Source organism: Lynx canadensis, chromosome B2 (assembly GCF_007474595.2).
Source record: "Lynx canadensis isolate LIC74 chromosome B2, mLynCan4.pri.v2, whole genome shotgun sequence".
Taxonomy (NCBI): domain Eukaryota; kingdom Metazoa; phylum Chordata; class Mammalia; order Carnivora; family Felidae; genus Lynx; species Lynx canadensis.
This window is the reverse complement of record NC_044307.1, coordinates 37744049-37762761: the sequence shown is the minus strand read 5'-3', so window position 1 is coordinate 37762761 and position 18713 is coordinate 37744049. Positions and strand designations below refer to the sequence as shown.

General features: G+C 41.1%; 1 protein-coding gene across 1 annotated transcript in view; it reads right to left on the bottom strand.

The window, feature by feature from the left end:
- DNAH8 (dynein axonemal heavy chain 8) overlaps window positions 1-18713 on the bottom strand; it is a 310125-nt gene that overhangs the window by 39665 nt on the left and 251747 nt on the right. Inside the window, 3 exon segments of the mRNA XM_030314553.1 lie at window positions 3822-3982; window positions 12289-12390; window positions 14426-14542. Of these exon segments, the coding sequence (XP_030170413.1) occupies window positions 3822-3982; window positions 12289-12390; window positions 14426-14542 (380 nt within the window).

The following is an 18713-nucleotide window of genomic DNA, read 5'->3' as shown; positions in this document are numbered from 1 at the left end:
CTATGATACATGTTAACAATGGAGGAGCATGCAGGTGTAAAAAAAAAAAAAATAGTGAGGAAGACGTGGGAACATAGAATGGAGTGATTACAAGATACATTTTTAATTGGAGAAGACAAGACACAAAATTATATATATATATATATATATATATATATATATATATAGTATGACAACTTCATTTAAGAAAAAAGGTAATAAGAACATATGTGTATCTATGTATGAGAAAAAAGAAACAGGGACGATAACCCAGAAACGAATGCATTTGCTTGCCCGTAGAGGAAAGGGGAAATGGGTTGGAAAGGTGTGAGAATACCTCATTATGTAGTTGTGACTTTCAAGCCATGCCCGTGTCTCACATATTTAAAATAACCAACAAGGAGGGACAAAAACTCAGTGTAATATGAACAGAAACAAATGAATGTACCTGTCTACCTAACTGATAGCATAACCACACAGAAAAAACAATCTGAGTGAGTTTTGAATATAGTACTCTGACAACCTCAGCTGGATGTATTCTAGGGACAAAAAGAACTGCAAAGAAATCTTGACCTCCACTTAATACATTTGTTGTTGGTAGTGGTATTGGTGGAGTGATTCGGAGCAAATGAGTAAATATACTGAACTTCCTGGGAACCAGAATTCTTCCCATGGGAGAAAGGAGATAACAATACTGAAATGAGGGAAGACAAGGAAGAGACATGAGGTGAACATTTGGAATTGGAGTTATTAGTATTAGCTCATGATGTTTTTAAAAGTGCTTATTTCTTAGCTCCGTCCATTGAGAGGGGTTACAAGTGCGCACACGCACACACACACACACGCACAGAAATAGATGTGGTCACATACAGATGTAACTGTAGATATATAAATATACAAAAATATACATACAGAAAGAGAAAAGGCAAATGGTACAAAATGTTAACGATTGGTGACTCTGGGTGAAGGGTCTGTAGTGTTGACTGTACTTGCAACTTTTCTGAGGGTTTGTAATAGTTCAAAATAAAAAGTCAAGGGAAAAAAATCTCTACCATCGCCTCCCATCTGGATTGCATTTTAGTTGCACTTCTCTGGACCTTTTCTTCTTCTTCTTCCTCTTCTTCTTCTTCTTCTTCTAACATTTATTTATTTTTGAGAGACAGAGAAAGAGCATAAGCAGGGGAGGAGCAGAGAGAGAGGAAGACACAAAATTTGAAGCAGGCTCCAGGCTCTGCGCTGTCAGCACAGAGCCCAATGTGGGGCTCGAACCCACAAACTGTGAAAGCATGACCTGTGCCAAAGTCAGATGCTTAACCGACTGAGCCACCCAGGTGCCCCTGGACCTTCTCTAGCTCTCATTTAGCTTTCTTGAGAGCTGACGGCCCAAACTGCCACAGTCATATGGGTAAGTCAGGATGAGATGATTTCAACCCTGCTTTAATATATATTCCTTGGCAGAATCCTACACAGCACCCAACAGGATCCGATTCTCTAGGTACCAGCTTTAAATGACTCCTTGGGCTCTTGCCAAGGATGAAATCAAAGTTCACAGTCCTCATACATGAGCCGCTTCAATTACTAATTGACAAGTGCCATTTTTCTGCCCATTCACATGAACTCATGAGCTATTTCTAAAGACCATTCCCGTTCATTAGATTCTTCACAACCCAGAGAAATTTAGTATTGCTGGCACATTCAACAAATATTTCCTGAGCATCAGGCACTGTTTAGCACTAGAGATATGCAGTAAAAATAGACAAAAGTTTCAGACATGATGGTGCTTATGTTTAATGATGGTAGGTAGATGATAGCAAGTATAAATAAGTAAATATGGAGTATGTCCGTTGGTGATACAATCTAAAGAAAAAAGTAGCAAGGAGGATAGAGTCTGGGGTGAGGGCTGGGGAGTGATCTGCAAATTTTAAATAGGGCAGCCAGGGAAGACATCATTGGAAAGGTGACATTTAAGAAAAGGCCGGAAGAGGTGAAAAGGTGAGCCATGATATCCAGGGGGAAGGACGTTTCGGGAAGTACAAGTATCCTGTGGTGGCAGTGGGGGGGGGGGGGGGGAGGCATCTGGCCTGAGTACCAGGAAGCTAGCAGGAGCTAAAGCTGAGCAGTGAGTGAGGGAAAGGGCAGAGGAGGCCAACCTCCAGAGGGCAGGTGGTCTTACTGGGCCTTGCAGGTCACCTGTAGGTCACTGTCTGCCTTTGACCTTGACATGGAGTGAGACAGGAGCCTTAGAGGAGGGTTCTGAACAGAGGAGTGACGTAGTCTGCCTCAGATTTTTAAAGTTTCAGCCAAAGTAAAACTATTTCTCCGTGTTCCTTCTTTCAGATCGTGTTTCAGTTGATTCCAAATGGATCCCCGAGGAATCCTTTTTACTTCTTCACCTCTTTTCTGTCTCCGGCTAACTTATGACAGCCTCTTCAAATAACAGCTAGAGCCATCACCAAAGAGGCATCATGGTTCCATCTCAGGGTCTGAAGAGTGTTAGCCATTCACGGCTCTTCTGGCTCATGCCCACGTCTTTGAAGGTGAAAAATAGCATGGGAGAGATGGGAGGATCTGGAGAGGTTAGAATTTGTATGGGTGACAAAAGCCAGGAAGCCAAGCCTCATGCAAGGGACAAAGTGTATATTCAGGGGCAGAGAGACAACGCAGCAGAGGGAGGCTGGGACTCCAGGGATGCTGGGCAAGGGCAGGGAACCGGAAGGTGGGAAATGCCTGTGCCCCTTTGCAGAGTTGTTACAGTTGCAGTGGCAGGTGAGTGACTAGGAGAGAGGCACACCCCACTCCTTCTCGATCGGTCATCCCAGCTTAAAATCTGCCAGAGGAGTCTCGCTTTCTCCCATTCCTTGAAACCACTCTTCTAGACACAAACTTTATGGTTCTTCATCGATGGGCCGGAGGCAATGACCATCTGGAGGAGAATCCCAGCTGGGGCTTCTTGGCGCCCTCTCTGTGGAACTGGATAGCCTTGTTTTCAGGCTCCTTCAGCCAAAAGATGGGTCCGAGAAGGGGCTTGGGATTTGGGTGAATTTCTTGTGTCTTCACTCATCATCTCTTACCTCAGCGACCAGAGCAGGGACCTCATGTTGAGCTGAGACCCATAGCCTCTCCTCCCAGCTCCGTATCCATGCTCTGTGCTCTATGCCCATCGTGGGCATTAGTGACAGAAGGAGGCAGGTGAGGAAATAAGGAGACAGGGGCCACAAAAGAGAGGATCAAGCAGAAACACAATTCCTCCTCCTCCTCTCTCTATCCCCCTGGCTTTTTTAGACTCTGTTTATGATCATTATTTTTTTTATTTTATTTTTTATTTTTTTAAACTTACATCCAAATTAGTTAGCATATAGTGCAACACTGATTTCAGGAGTAGATTCCTTAGTGCCCCTTACTCATTTAGTCCATTCCCCCTCCCACAACCCCTCCAGGAACCCTCAGTTTGTTCTCCATATTTATGAGTATGACCATTATTTTTAATGGATTTTTGGGGGGGGGGGTTAGAGGCAAGAAGCTGGGAGACCATTGTCCTATCAGTGGAAGGCATCGATGCCAATAACACCAACTGGTTTAATGACATGGCAGAGGAGAAATAATCAATGCACAAATTAGAGCTTTAGCATTGTCATAAACTCCGGGGCATCAGGATTTACTGAGGGAAAAGGAGGCCAAGATATGACAAAGGTGTAATTGGAGGACAGGAAGTGACAATATTTTTCACAGCAAAATAAAAAGAAGTGAAAGGAGAGGAATTAAGAGAGAAAATGAAATGCACAGTCTCTGCCAGGCTGAGTTACAAATGATTCCTTAAAATATAAAAAATGCCAGGAACTTACGTGATATCGGCATTAGGGTGCAGCCCAAAGACTTCGGGGTTATCTAGGGATGGCAATGACTGGATGTACTCAAAATACTGATCCAGGGTTTTGCACAAGGGGATTTTATACCCGGTATAAAACTGGAACGATGGTTCAAACATCTTCTCACTGAACCAGACCTATATGGGGGAGAAAATGGAAGAAATAAAAGTGATGAACATCTCAGTGAGAACTGCCACTATAAGGAAGGAAGGGTCACCTTATTTCCATTTTAGTATATTTTTATATTGGGTTTGAAAATACCTTAAGAAAATCACCGACAGAAATAATTAGCACAAGTATGAAGAAAAGAGAGAGGCCACACGGCACAAAAACAGTGAAGTCCTAGCCTCTCTTGGACACCAAAGAAGGTACTTGCTAACAATGAAGAGGAGAGAGCCGGGCTTGCAAGCCTGCTCTCTGCTCCAGTAAACTCACGACCCTCAATCCCACTTTTGAAGACTAATGGGAACACACTGCAGAGGAGATAAGGCAATAACCACAAACACCAGAGAGTATCTGGGCATTTCCACCGCCTCCCTTTGCCCCCAAACAGGGCTCGCGCCAGGGCTGGGGTGGGCGGGGGGAGGCTGTGCTGTGCTCAGGGTGGTTCACAGCAGCCCTGCGCACCACACAAGGCCAGAAAATTTTCTTAACAATTGTCTCCCCTCCTGCCCTGAGCTGGAGAGCTCCCTCTGTTAATTAAGTTATGTCCCTGGCCACAAGAAGCAAATGTATCCAACCGTCTTATTGTTCGCCTTAAGACATCCTTTTCTCATTCCATATGAATTGATTATCTGTAATGTAAAAGCAAGAGAACAAATATATACTTGGTGTGAATAGGCTTATTCTGAAGAGGGGAAAAAATAATGTTGAATGCCTAGGAGCCAGATTTGAGGCAATGACTTCAGTGTCTAACAGAGCAATTTTCTCAGCAGGAAGGGAAATAATGGGAAGACAGGAGGAACAGAAGTGCAGGCAGGATGCCTGAATCACTGGGAGGATTCAATGCAAAAAGAGACAGGGACTGTGCTTTACTTCAGTCAGTTATACTTTCTCTAGTCCCTTCCTTCCATATCCTTTTTCCAGCTCTTTTTAGGTCCAGTGATTACTCTGAAATGACCTATGAACTGATTCTCTCTTCTGTCTCCTCCCCTCCCCACCCCCACCCCCCTCTCCATTTCCATCCTAGTCAACTCCTGCACACAAGGCACAGAGCTTAGGACTGGAACAGAATGAGAAGGTGAGTCACACATGGTTCTTTCCTTCCAGGAGCTTGTGACCCAATGAAGGAATAGGTCAATTACATAATAAACCACAATGCAAAGTGCAATGAGAGGAGAGCCAAAGGAAACAAAAATGAGCAAAGCACTAAGGAAGCTTAAAGCAGGAAGAAAGAATAGACAGCTGGATGTCAGGTAAGGCTTTATCTTGGAGGTGATTTTGGAGAGAAACCTTAAAGGACAGGATTTGATAGGGGATCTAGTGTGACTGGGGAGATGACACCAGCAAAGGCACAGAATAATTGATACAAAAATGTGAGGTGGGTTGAGGGATGAAATCTAGGGTAAATATGTCCAGGTGATATCTGGGTGATGATTGGTGTTAATTTAAGAAATGAGGAGCAGTTGAAAGTTATTAAAGAGAACAGTGCTATGATCATGGTCATTAATTAGAAAGATTATGCTTGGGGGCACCTGGGTGGCTCAGTCGGTTAAGCATCTGGCTTCAGCCCAGGTCATGATCTCACGGTTCGTGAGTTTGAGCCCCGCATCGGGCTCTGTGCTGACAGCCCAGGGCCTGGAGCCTGCTTCCGATTCTGTGTCTCCTTCTCTCACTGCACCACTGTTCACACTCTGTCTGTGTGTGTCTCTCTCTCCCTTTCAAAACTAAATAAACATTAAAACATTTTTAAAAATGAAAGATTATGTTTTTAGTGATGTGGATGGTTAGGGAGGATGATGGCCACAGGGTCATCGGCACACAGACAACACTGACCACACTGAGTTCTCTAGTACCAGCTGACATATATCTATAAAAGCAAAACAGAGTTTCTTCCTGTTTTTCTATCACTTTATTAGTAAACAAACACACAAACATTTGAGTTTCACCAAATTTGGAGGATATTTGGGGGGACAGTCAAAGTAAGGAATAAGAAGTCAACATGGAATTACTCTGGGAGACTCTAGAAGGTACCTCGCAAAGAAAAGCACTCGTCTTCTAAGGACAATAAATAAAGTTCTACAATTGTTGGTTTTAGGGGAGACATGCTGTAAGGTGCTGAGAACAGAGAAAACAAACAAGGGTTCAAAGACAAGCCCCAAATTGTAAGTCATAGGGAGAGAGGATCCAATTTGAAGGCACTGATAGATACACAATTAAACTGAGTCTCACTGTGGATAGCATGGTCAGGGCAAAGGTTAGGCCAGCAGGTTAGAAGGTACGAATGAAGCCGCGACTAGGATAAGGGAAGGCAGCATGTGGACTCCATGGTGCTTTCTGTAGCCTTCTTCAATAGAGTTTCATGGTAACCTCGTGTCCTTATAGCCAGAGACCCAAACTCTCCTCTCTGGTTACAGAGGAGCCATCTGGAACAGGTCAGAGCTAGGCACAGGAATGAGTGAGGGAAGGAATGGATGAGACAGGAAGCTGAAAGGGGTGCAGGACCAAGTACAGATTCAGAGGCACTAAGGGTCAGGGCATCTCAATGGTCAGAGACTTGGAGCCACTGAAGGTGGAGCAACTCTAAGGAAAGTTAGGAAAGAGACTGAGAGAAAGAAATGGGGGCTGGAGGGTGAGGGAAGGTGGGGAAGCTGCCCGGGGGCAAAAGAATGGAAAAATGGAAGGATGAACTTTTCATTCAGGGCAGTCGTTAATCCCCAGATGGGGCCCAGGCCCAGAGGTTGGAGACTTGTAGGCTTCTGAGAGGCGGTTGGAGTCTGCTACTCTTCTGTTGCCCTGAGTGTGGGGGTTCAGAGAAGAAGTAGAAGAGGTGGAAGACAGGTTTGGGTCAGAGAGCAGAACTGCCCACCTTGAGGTCTGGAAGGTGTAGCAGTTTGAGCCACAGGTGCTCTTCCTCTCCCTCCCTTTGCTCCCAAGCAGGTTTCAGAGAACTCCCTCTGTTTCTGATGTGGAGGGCAAAGAGGTCTCTAAGAAATCCCTTTCACTTTGCCAGCAAACTGGCATTCCTCCCACCTTTAAGTAAGGTAGTTTCAATAAAACAAAGACAAACCAACTAAGAGAGTTGGTTAATCAGGACTTTCCTTGAACTCTACTTTTTAGAAAATGCCTAAGCAATTTTTTAAGCTGATATAAAGTGTTGTATAAAAAATCTTTTTTCCTGATTTTCAGGTTGTGCTCTGGGGTCAGTAAAAATTCAATCCAGTCTACGCTGTCTTAGATGATTCTGACCTCCGGGCACATAAAACTTTCAATCTACTGAGATTAAATTATATTTAGCATCATCAACAAACAGGCATTGAGTGTACCCTAGGTGCTAGAGAGAAAGGACACAGAGACTTAGATGATTTGTTTCTTATTTCAATGGACTTACAACCTAGTGGGGTAGGCCGAATACATGTCTTAGGATCACATATTTGCTTTCCCCACTCTCCACTGCAACTACCTCACACCTCTTCCTCTTTCTTCAAATGTCCCAAACTTGCTGTCCCCTCCCCTCAGCTGATGACCTGCGTCCCCTTAGCCAATGATGCTTATTTCACTCTGAACATAGACACGGTCAGAAGAAAACAACTCCATTTTCCCCTATCAAACCTTCTGGTCCCTGCACCTGTCCCCCTCTGCTTCCCCTACCAGAAGGAACGGGCTGTACATACTGTGTACTGGGACACATACTGGTAAATCTAAATTAGCGCTGGTTGTAGAATTATTTTAATGAATAACAGGGGTGGGAATAAAAATGAGGAGGAACCAAAATGCTCCACAGCAGTAACAGGGAAGATAGAAGTCAGAAGGGCTCAGAGGTAAAGCCTATAAGGTAGGGCTAGATTTTTAACTTAAGTAACCATGTTTGAAAATGTTAAGACTAAAAATGAAATAATTTTAAAACCAGTACAGAAATATAAAAACACACTTTTTTGAAGCAGGAAAGAAGAAAATAAATCCAAAAAAAAAAGCACGGTTAATGAAAACCACAAAATAAGATGATAGAATAAAACATAGCAACAATCACAACAACAATAAAGTGATTAATTTGCCTGTTAAAGGACAAATACCTTCAGATTGTATGTCAAAAATTCCAGCCAGTTTTTGTTTATAAGAGATAAATCTGAAACATAATGCACAGAAATGTTGAAATGAAAAGAATAGAAAAAAATATATATATATATACCAGGTATAATATTAAAAGACTGATAAGAGAGTGAAGGGGCAAGGATCAGAGTAGGAAATATATTTGCAGTCACATAATCAACAAAGAACTTACATCCAGAATATGCAAAAAGCTCCTATAAATAAATATTTTAAAAAGACAGACAACCCAAGAGAAATAGAGGAAGAACGTACAAGCAAGTCACAAAGGAGAAAACCAAAATAGTGAATCAACATGTCATGTGACGGTGCTCAAGCCCATTAACATTCAAAGAAATAAAAATTAAAACCAAAGTGAGGGCCCCCCCCCACCCCGGGTGGCTCAGTCGGTTAAGTGTCTGACTGGCTCAGGTCATGATCTCACGGCTCATGGGTTCGAGCCCTGCATCGGGCTCTGTGCTGACAGCTCAGAGCATGGAGCCTGCTTTGGATTCTGTGCCTCCCTCGCTTTCTGCCCCTCCCCCACTCTATCTCTCTCTGTCTCTCAAAAGTAAACAAACATTAAAAAATTTAAAAAAATTAAAACCAAAGTGAGATATCAGTATACACCCACCAGAATGGCTAACATTTAAGCCATTTAGCCAGAATGGCTAATGATGCCCAGTGTTGGTGAGGATGTGGTGAAATGGGGTATCTCATTCTTCTGTGGGATGTATTTTTGGAAAACACTTTGGAAAGCAGATTGATGTGACCGACTAAGATGGAAAGTACATAAACTCTATAACCTAGCAATTCCACTCCTAATAGAAAGGCATAATCGTGTGCTCCAAGAACCTTGTGTGAGAATGTCCCCAGAAGCATTATTTGTAATAGCTACAAATGGAAATGATCCTCATTTCCACCAATATAATACAACGGAATCCCAACACAGTAAAGGAAACAAGTAAACTACTGCTACACACAACATGGATGGATCTCATAACACCATGTTGAGAACAGGAAGCCAGAACACCAAAATGACAACATACTGCATGGTTCCATTTATATGAAGTTTAAAAACAGGCAAAACTGAACGACATTAATAAGCAGTACTTACTCAGATGGTGAAAGTTTAGTGAGAATGAAATTCTGGTGGGTATCTTGAGTTGTGCGGAAGAAGGGGGCATGTGTGAGTCTTTGGGGGAACTGGAAATGTTCTATGTCTATTTAAAGAGAGTTATTAAGCTGTATGTTTACATTTTATACATTTTTCTGTACATTGCATATTTTTTAAGTAGTTGCATTTTTCAAAGGTTTATCAAGCGTATACTAAGTACAGGTAAAATCTCTTTCCTTATCTTCCTTGAGCCTTCTCAGTTGACCATTTCTTCTTTCCTGATACTTTAAAGTACTCAGGACCCTGTCCTTAGCTTGTTTTCTGTTGTTTTCTTTCTCTACACTTTCTTCTTAGATGATGCTCTCATCTATTATCTGGACCTCAAAGGCTGTTTTATATGCTGACAAATTTCAACTCTTTTTCTCCAGCCCTGACCTCTCTCTTGAGCTCCAGACCTGTAAATCCAACTGCCATGTTTACCCTTCTTTATTCTCTTAATCAACAAATATTTATTGAGGCCCCTAATATGTTCTAGGTTCTGCACTAGGTGCTGGGAATCTGACAGTGATGTAATGAGGCAAAGCCTTTGGGGAACTTACAGTCGTGGACAACTCCAATTGGGTGTCTTGTGGACGTCTCAAAAGTTACATGATCATAGCAGAACTCCTAATTTCCAGCCCCAGCCAATAAAACTCATTCCATCTGCAGCCCTTCTCCTCTGTAAATGGTCTTATTCTCTAATCAGTTATTTAGGTCAAAACAAGAGTGGCCCTTGACCCCTCTTCCCTTATCATCAGCATTCTGCTGGTACTATCTGTACAATGCAATGCAATGTATATGCAGAATCTAACCACTTCTCAGAGTCTCCAGTGCTAAACCTCCAATTTTAGGTACTTTTACAATATTCTAACACAAAGTATACTTTCAAAGACATCTTTTTTTTTCCTTTAAACCTCAGATATAGAGGTGAGTTACTATATTCCTTTATTTTTCTTATAAGTCTCGGCCCCCTTTATGTTAGTTTTTCCCCATTCATCCCTGATCTCCACTCCCAGTCTCCTTCCCTCTGAGGGCATCTATTTAAATGTGCTTGATCTATGTCCTTGTGAAATATACATGTATTGCTTTCTAGATCTCATTTTATTTTTTTTAAGCTGTGCACTCAGCACTAAGTTTTTAAGATCTATGCATGATACTATATGGATCATTTCTTCCAAGTGCTGCATTGTGTTCCATGATAGGTGTCTATAATATTTAGCTCATCTATTCCCCCAGGACAGACTCCCAGGTTGCTTTCAACCTCCTACTACTGCCAACAATACTATGAGCAATATCTTTGTACATGTCCATGGACCTGTTTGCAAATTTCTCTGGGATATATACTCAGGAGTGGGCTTATGGTTCAGAAGGTATCACACACTTGACATGACCAAGTGTCACCAGATTGCACCCTAGAAGGGTGAGCAGTAGTATTCCACTGTGCTCATCCACTACTTCTTAGGATTCTTAGGCGTCTGTAGTGGATGTTGTGATGTACCACCAGTTTCTTCTCTAAGGCCCAGGCACTCAATCCCACAGCTGTCTGGAGTATTGGCTACTAAGGGCTCTCACCACACTGTCCCTCCCCAGAAATTGTCCTGGCAGAAGGCAGCTGCCTCAACCAAGGTCATGCCCTCAGGGAGGGGGGCGCACAAGCAGATCTCCATCTCAGTCTGTGTCCAGCAACCTATGATGGTCACCTTCAACTCCACACACAACATTGCCATAAACATTATTATACATGTCCACTTGTGGACTTTTTCTAGAAATGTCCTGCGATGTGTCTATCTAGGATACTTAATTTCAGTAAGTTTTGCCCAACTGCTTTCCAGGAGGTCTGTACTGATTTTAATCTCCAGCAGCCAGGCTCCTGCCTCCACACATCCTTGCCGACATTTATCATCATCCATCTTTCTCCACATACAGCTTCAAGGAAAACTTGCAGAAATAAATAAGGGTTGAAAGAAAAATCAGATTCCTGGCCAACCTCCAGCTTACCAAGATACTCTCAAAGTTTATGCTTTGTTGTTTTTGTTAAGGGGAGAAAGATCATTGAAACAGAGAATTACCAATATAGATCCTAATACAAAGAATTCAAATAACCATAAAATACTCATATATCTGATTTTTCCCACTTATGTAATATATATTGCTTCTTTAGCATGTAAAAGTTTTTTTATTTTTTTTTTATTTTTTTTTTTAAATTTTTTTTTTCAACGTTTATTTATTTTTGGGACAGAGAGAGACAGAGCACGAACGGGGGAGGGGCAGAGAGAGAGGGAGACACAGAATCGGAAACAGGCTCCAGGCTCTGAGCCATCAGCCCAGAGCCTGACGCGGGGCTCGAACTCCCGGACCGCGAGATCGTGACCTGGCTGAAGTCGGACGCTTAACCGACTGCGCCACCCAGGCGCCCCGAGCATGTAAAAGTTTTAAGAAGAGTTTGAGCCTGATCTGTGTGTATGTATATATACATATACACTATTTATCACTGGTGGGAAAGCTGTAATTGCTAAGGAATAATTTTCTCTAGAAAGTGTTTACCAATGTGATGTATGTGGATTTTACCGGGAACAGAGGAAAAAATGAGCACTCTATCACTTTTCAGTTGTCTGTCCTAACGAAAAAGATGACAACACCCAAATTATAGTTAATTCTCCAGTCACTTATTTCGGGGCTTGAAATCTTCATGAGACTCATAGCCAGAGGAAGCAGTCAATCAACTGTCATGTGAAGGAGGGGAGAGACCCTGAAAATGTGCAACTCAGGAGAATAGTCACAGACTATTGACAGCTGATCCTTATTCTACTTTGGACCACAAGGACCACAAGTAGATTGCTGGTTGCTTTGGCTGTGGCTTTGGCTTTGGCTTTGGTTTTGGTTTTGGTTTTGGCTTTGTTAGCTGATTCTTTTCAGCGGCTCTGCTCTATATATTTTTTTCCCCTTAAGTTTGACTCAGTGATTATGAACAAACAAACATTCCTGTTTAAAAGGAAAATGCAATGAAATGTGTCTCCATGCTTTTTCTGTAAACTGACTTACTCTAGCAAAGCAATTAAGTAGACGTTTATCAAAGTCATCTGTCACTCTGCCTCCATATTGTACTTCTCCAATCATGTACCGAACCGTACTCCATGAAACACCCTTTATTAAAAATAAAAAGATTGTTAATTGTCAATCCAAACAGATAATTCTAAATATTTCAGGTCTTCCCTGGAGGAAAGGTCTCAAAAAGAAAGCACTAACTAGATTGCATTTAAAATGACTCTATTAGTAGCTCTTTTGCTATCACATGACTGAAACTGCCAGGGTTCAGTCACCAAAGAAAAATTTATAATGCTAAATATCAGTGAATTAATTATGCATTGATTATTTAAAATGGGGGTGGGGGAAGACTACTTTTCATTCTGTGGATGTAATCATCTATAATACTCATTATAGTAATGCCAAGCTGTTAAAAAAAAGTCATGTTTAGTGAAGAAAGGGAAAAAAAAACAAGTAATCAACTGTTTAATACACTTTCTTAGTAATATATTTTCTGAATCAGTATGAGAACTAAAAGATTATTCACTCACAGCATTTTTCTACAACGCAATTCTTTGCTGTCTCATTCTGTGAGCTATAACTAAATCAAAGTATTTATTAATTGCCATAGAATCTTATCCTAGCAATATATTGCAGATATTAATAGTTTTTTTTAATTTTCTTTTATTTTTTACTTAATACATTGGGGGTAAGAAAAGTAAGGATGCTTTATTTTTTAATTGACTTTCTTTTGGTTAAACTTTGATTCATCAGCTCCACTGCCTTTCAAAGCAACTATTTCAGGGTTAACTATTATTTGTATATATCAAATGATAAATAATAACAGAATATGAACCCATATGATGTAATTTTTCATCAAGTTGTCATACTCGATTTAATATGCCTTTGTAATTTCAAGGAAAAATGATGGTTTGATTCTAGATCCTCCAGCGGCCCAGGTAAAAATTCATCACGGCTTACCATCACCATACTGACACTACAGTATCTATAATTAGCTTCAAGATCCACTATGAGAAATAAGAGAGGGGGAGACAGCAGAACACTGGTGTTTATTGAGTACTTACCGTGTCCCAATATACTGTGCTTTCACAAATGCTAACTCATTTATTCCTCACAGAGACCATGACCATTCTGTAGATGAGGAAACAGGCTCTGGGAGGCTCATAAACTTGCTCAAGATCATGGAAAAAACAGATGTGGAAGCACATGTGAAAGGACAACTGGGTTTGTGTTCTTACCTCTCTGACCTTTTGGAAGTCCCTCCTTCTCTCCTATTACCTCATCAGGAAAATGAGGATAATAGTAATGCCTTCTGTACCTCCCTCACAGAGTTGTGAAGACACAAATGAGATCCTCAATGCATGAGCACTGAGAGCTGTCAAGTGCTGTACAATGATCAGTGACCGTTACCAGAAATTATTGCTATGTATCTCCATAAGTTTAAGCATGTGTTAAGATGTGACTAAAGGTGAGAAAGAACTTTCAGGTGGGCTGAGAGATAACATTTTCTTTCACCTCTGAGGAGGCATCTGTGAAATGCTGGAACAAAAGTCTGACTTAAGATGGACATTGTCTTGGAGTGCACTGTGGCACTTGGGTGCGACATGAGGAAAGTTGTGAAGTTTCTTCATTCGTGGTCTGTCTCTGCCGTGTATGTGCGCCGGAGAGAGAGGAGTGGGGCAGGGACATAAGCATGAGATGGGGATCCAAATGCACCCCTATGGGCAGTAGGGGTGTGAGTGGAAATGGCTGGACCAATAAATGGCTGATTGGGGGAGGCGGGGAAAACCTTGGCAGGTTCCCTGTATATTATACACTGAAAATGTCTGTGGAAACTTGGTTTAAGGACAGCAATAAAAATTGGGGGGGGGGAAGCAATTTCACTCACCTTTTTATTTTTTTATTTTTTTTAATTTTTTTTTCAACGTTTATTTATTTTTGGGACAGAGAGAGACAGAGCATGAACGGGGGAGGGGCAGAGAGAGAGGGAGACACAGAATCGGAAACAGGCTCCAGGCTCCGAGCCATCAGCCCAGAGCCCGACGCGGGGCTCGAACTCACGGACCGCGAGATCGTGACCTGGCTGAAGTCGGACGCTTAACCGACTGCGCCACCCAGGCGCCCCACCACTCACCTTTTTAATATCACATTCATCAAGGTGATTCTGAATAAACTGGACACTGGCTGTAAAATCAGCAGAATTGAATTCATAGGGAATATTCCATCCTAAGGGACCAAATTTGCGTCGCTCCTTAAAAATGCCAAAGAAAATAAGTGAGATTTTAAAATTGAATGTAGCTGATTTCTTAATAAACATAAAGTACAGGAAGATTCAGGCATGATATAGAGATAAGTTGATGTAATAAAAGAACAGTATACAATTTTGGATCTATTAACCATTAGAACTATTATTTCTTAGCTGTATTGCCAGATGGTTTACAAGAAAAAATGTTCAAATATTTGCCAAATTGTAGTTCTTGGGATTTAAAAAAAAAGTCTCAGTTTCCATCGCCAGCTCAAAAAATGCAGTAGGTGCTCAATAAATAGCTGTTCAATGAATTTATTTTAAATTACCCTCTTAGAAATTTCAAATGTTAAAAGTAAGGGTTTAAATTTTTGTTTTTCAAGTTGAATAACTGAAACACTCAGGAGCATTAAACCCCCTGCTGGTGTCACTTCGTAATCTTGCAATTTCAGATTTTGAAAACCCCAAATCTCTATTGTAAAACATGACACATCCTTCTTAAAACTTTCACAGTGCCCTATTTGTTCTCTCCTCTGGACCAGTGGCTAATGTTTTGAATTGTCAAATTACCCATAATCAATCCAACTGGTCTCAGATCAAATGATACAAATGCCTCAATATTCTGGAGACCATTTTAAAAGGTATGTAAATGTGAGAACTGGTACTTCTAGGCTCTAATCACATAGCAAACCACATAAATTAACTCAAATATTACTATACCATCAGCTACCTCTGCCTCAGCATATAACCAGTCTCTAAATGGGGGAAGGGGAGTCTAATCATTTATTTGGATTAGCTCCTAGCCCTTTGACCCTAGTGGCTGAGGTGAGAACCTGTATGGAGAGTAGAATCCCAATACATCTATGGGACAGTATAATTCTACTTCTTTACCTCTAAATACATAGTAACTTCCTCTCTTCTGCCTTCCCCCACCCCCCTCCCCCCACACACTGTCTTCACAGTCCATTCCAATACTTCTTCTCGCAGCTGCTCCATGCCTTAGATCCTAATTAATACCACCACTTTAAAGAATCTAAATGAATTTTAGTTTAGACAAGTTCATGGACGGGTCAGAGAAAAAATTCAGAAAGCATGAAGGTTTAATTACTGATTTTCAAAATATGCTTTTAAAATATTAAGTAAACCATGAAAATTAATTTGGGTCCAGATGTTCTGACCCTGGGAGATCAGACTGTTAAATAACAAAAATTCAGCAGAGTAAATTTTAAAGATCTAAATGGCTTTATTGAATGATTGATGAATCAGGCAGCATCCTATTTAGCAAATAGAAAGGAGCCCCGAAGAGCTACAGAAAAGGAAAGGTTTTTATTTACTATTTTTTTTATTTTTATTTTTTAAGTTTACTGATTTTGAGAGTTGGGGGGGAGAGGCAGAGAGAGAAGGAGAATCCCAAGCAGACTCTGTGCCATCAGTGCAGAGCCTGGTGTGGGGCTCTACCTCATGAACTGGGAGATCATGGCCTGAGTTGCAATGGATCCCACGAAGAGTCGGACACTTAACCGACTGAGCCATCCAGGTGCCCCAGAAAAGGAAAGGTTTTTAAAGGCAGAGGGGGATGGCACAAGAAAATCATAAGTGGAAAAAAAAGGATTATTTTGGGGGACAAAAAAGGATCTCCTTTGGGGGACAAAGGGGGTTTATTAGGGGATTACCTCACTGGTACTGACCAGGAAATTCCAGACTGACCGGTTAAAATTACATTCCTGGAGAAGGTTGAAACTGCAGTTAGGTTAGGTATTAGTTTCAGTTTGGTGATGTGGGTTTAGCACAAGTAACTCCATTCTGGGTCTGCTGCCTCCTTTTTAACAAGACCGAGGGCAAACAAACCACTCTCAAAAACGTAAACTACTAACATCACTTCCAGACCTGTACTTCTTTAGGTTAAGTTGTCAGGTATTACACATTTGTATGGTGTAACTCCCACCCTCATCCCTTAGCTAATTAGATCTAGCTAGATCTAATTAGATTGAAGTGGACAGCCAGCCCAAGAAAGGCCAACCAGATTTCTCCTCCCACGAGTTTGGACTTAGGGTTCAGAACTTCGATCGAGAGTTAGAGCTTTAACCAGGGAGACTTAGAAACTTGGGAGCTGTGAAGCACCATCTTCTACCTTGAACACAGAGAGGTGAGAAGGAGCAGAGGTGCCTTAATAGATGGGAGAGACTTGTGGTATCATCCCAGCAGCAAGGGGAAAGGCCCTGGCTCTTAAAGGTGTCAGCTTCTCTTGGTGGCTTTCTGCTTCCTGGTCTCAGCATTCATGTTGCCGTGATGTGTTTTTCTACTTGTTTCATGTTGAAATACTTGGTCCTGTAACCAGATTTTGAACCTTGACAGTGAGAAACGTGGCTCCCATTTTTGTCTCCCCTTTTGCACCTTTTCGGGGAAAGGCTTATGATTGTGTAATAAACACTAGATTGATTATTGGTAATTATCAGAATGAAAGGCACTCTCCCTCTCATCCTCTTGGGGGGTAATTTCTGAAGCTGACACAAGGTTTTGAATTTTTTGAGTGGATCCCACAAACATTGAGCTGAGCCTCCTCCAGGTTATTTTGGAACAAGAGTGGGTTTGGGAGGGTCTGTGGGATATTAATATGAAAATGCATTCAGTTAAGCCTTGAGTCTCTGGAATTTCTTCCATCTTGAAGTCTTCAAAGAGAAGAAAGCTAACCACTTATTGGTGAGATGCAAATGTTTTCCCACTTTTTTAAAAAAGAGAATCAACTCTAAAATAGTTTCACCTGTGTTTGACTTAATTTTTAAAATTTACTGTTCAATTAGACAAGAGACTGAATGAAAAATAATTCTTCCTTTCCAATTACTAAAGCTGCTTAAATTGGCTCTATGGAAACATTCCCATTTACATGCACTGAGCCATTGCAATTCTGTTGCTCCTTAAAATGTGATCTTTGAAAATTGCCCCAAATGCTGAGACTCACTTCACTTTATGCTATTTACTATCAAATTTCATTTAAAGCATTTACTTTTTAGGTTGGTTCACTAAAGTCATAGACTTATTAGCTTATCTTGGAAAAAAAAAAGAGAAAATCTTGCGGGGGGGGGAGTGACTTTTCTTTCACAAAGGAAATCATTTCATTTTCTCACAATTTTTTTGGTACTCAGTGATTTAAGTGACAATAAAGAAAGAACCCTGAATTATCACCTTGGAATATTATCAAGCCATTGGGAGAACTAAGAACTCATTTGGAAGCTCAAAAGCAAGGGGATTTGCCTGGAATACTGAATCTCTTCAGTCCCATTAGTATTTTTGAAACTATGGGATGAGTCCTATGTGAGACAATGGAAAAATATTAAAATCAATGTATTTTCAAGAAGTTTTAATCTATTTGAGAAAATAAGCCTTAGAGGACAATGTGATAGTGAGTATAATTAACTGTCAGAATTTAACAGATGATAAGAAGAAGAAGAAGACATTCAATCAGAGGCTTCTGGGAAGAATGAAACTGAAGCTGGCCTTTGAAAAGCAGGGAGAAAAGACTGCTGGGTTTTGGCAAAGACCATGAGCAAAGAGAGGAAACACAAAGCTTGTGATTCATCCAGCAAGAGGCTGCAGGTAAGTTGCTCTACTACAGCAGACAGTGACCTCAGGTAAGTAGCTGGAACTATGTGTTCATACGATGACTCAGGCGTGGAATGTAGACAGATATGAATGTCAGGGCAAAGAGCTAAAACCTGATTCAACAGAGGGAGTTATTATTTATTATTAAGTTGGAAAGTGGTGATTTTAGGAAGACTAGTCTACCCTTTACTGAATTTGACCAATATAGTTCCTTCTTTCTATTCCAAAGAATCTTCAAAACACAGAACTGCTAGTGAAATGCGCAAAACTTGGACTCCTCCTTTGGACGCTGAAGAAAAGTTGCTCAATGGAGTCATCATCTTAATGATGTCAAAGCCATTTCCAATTTTATGTTAGATTCTACTTCATCCCAACGAGCCCAGCTCCCACAGGCCAACACAGAACCATTTCAGTTGCATCTGCAAAACAAGGCTCTCTTTGGAGCACCACATCTTGATTATTTAATAACTGGAGTTAACATAAAATGAAAAATGCAATCCATACTACACAACAGCAGGGAAACTTTAAAATGTGAAAATAATGAACAGAAATGGCCAGAACCCCTGGGAAAAACCAT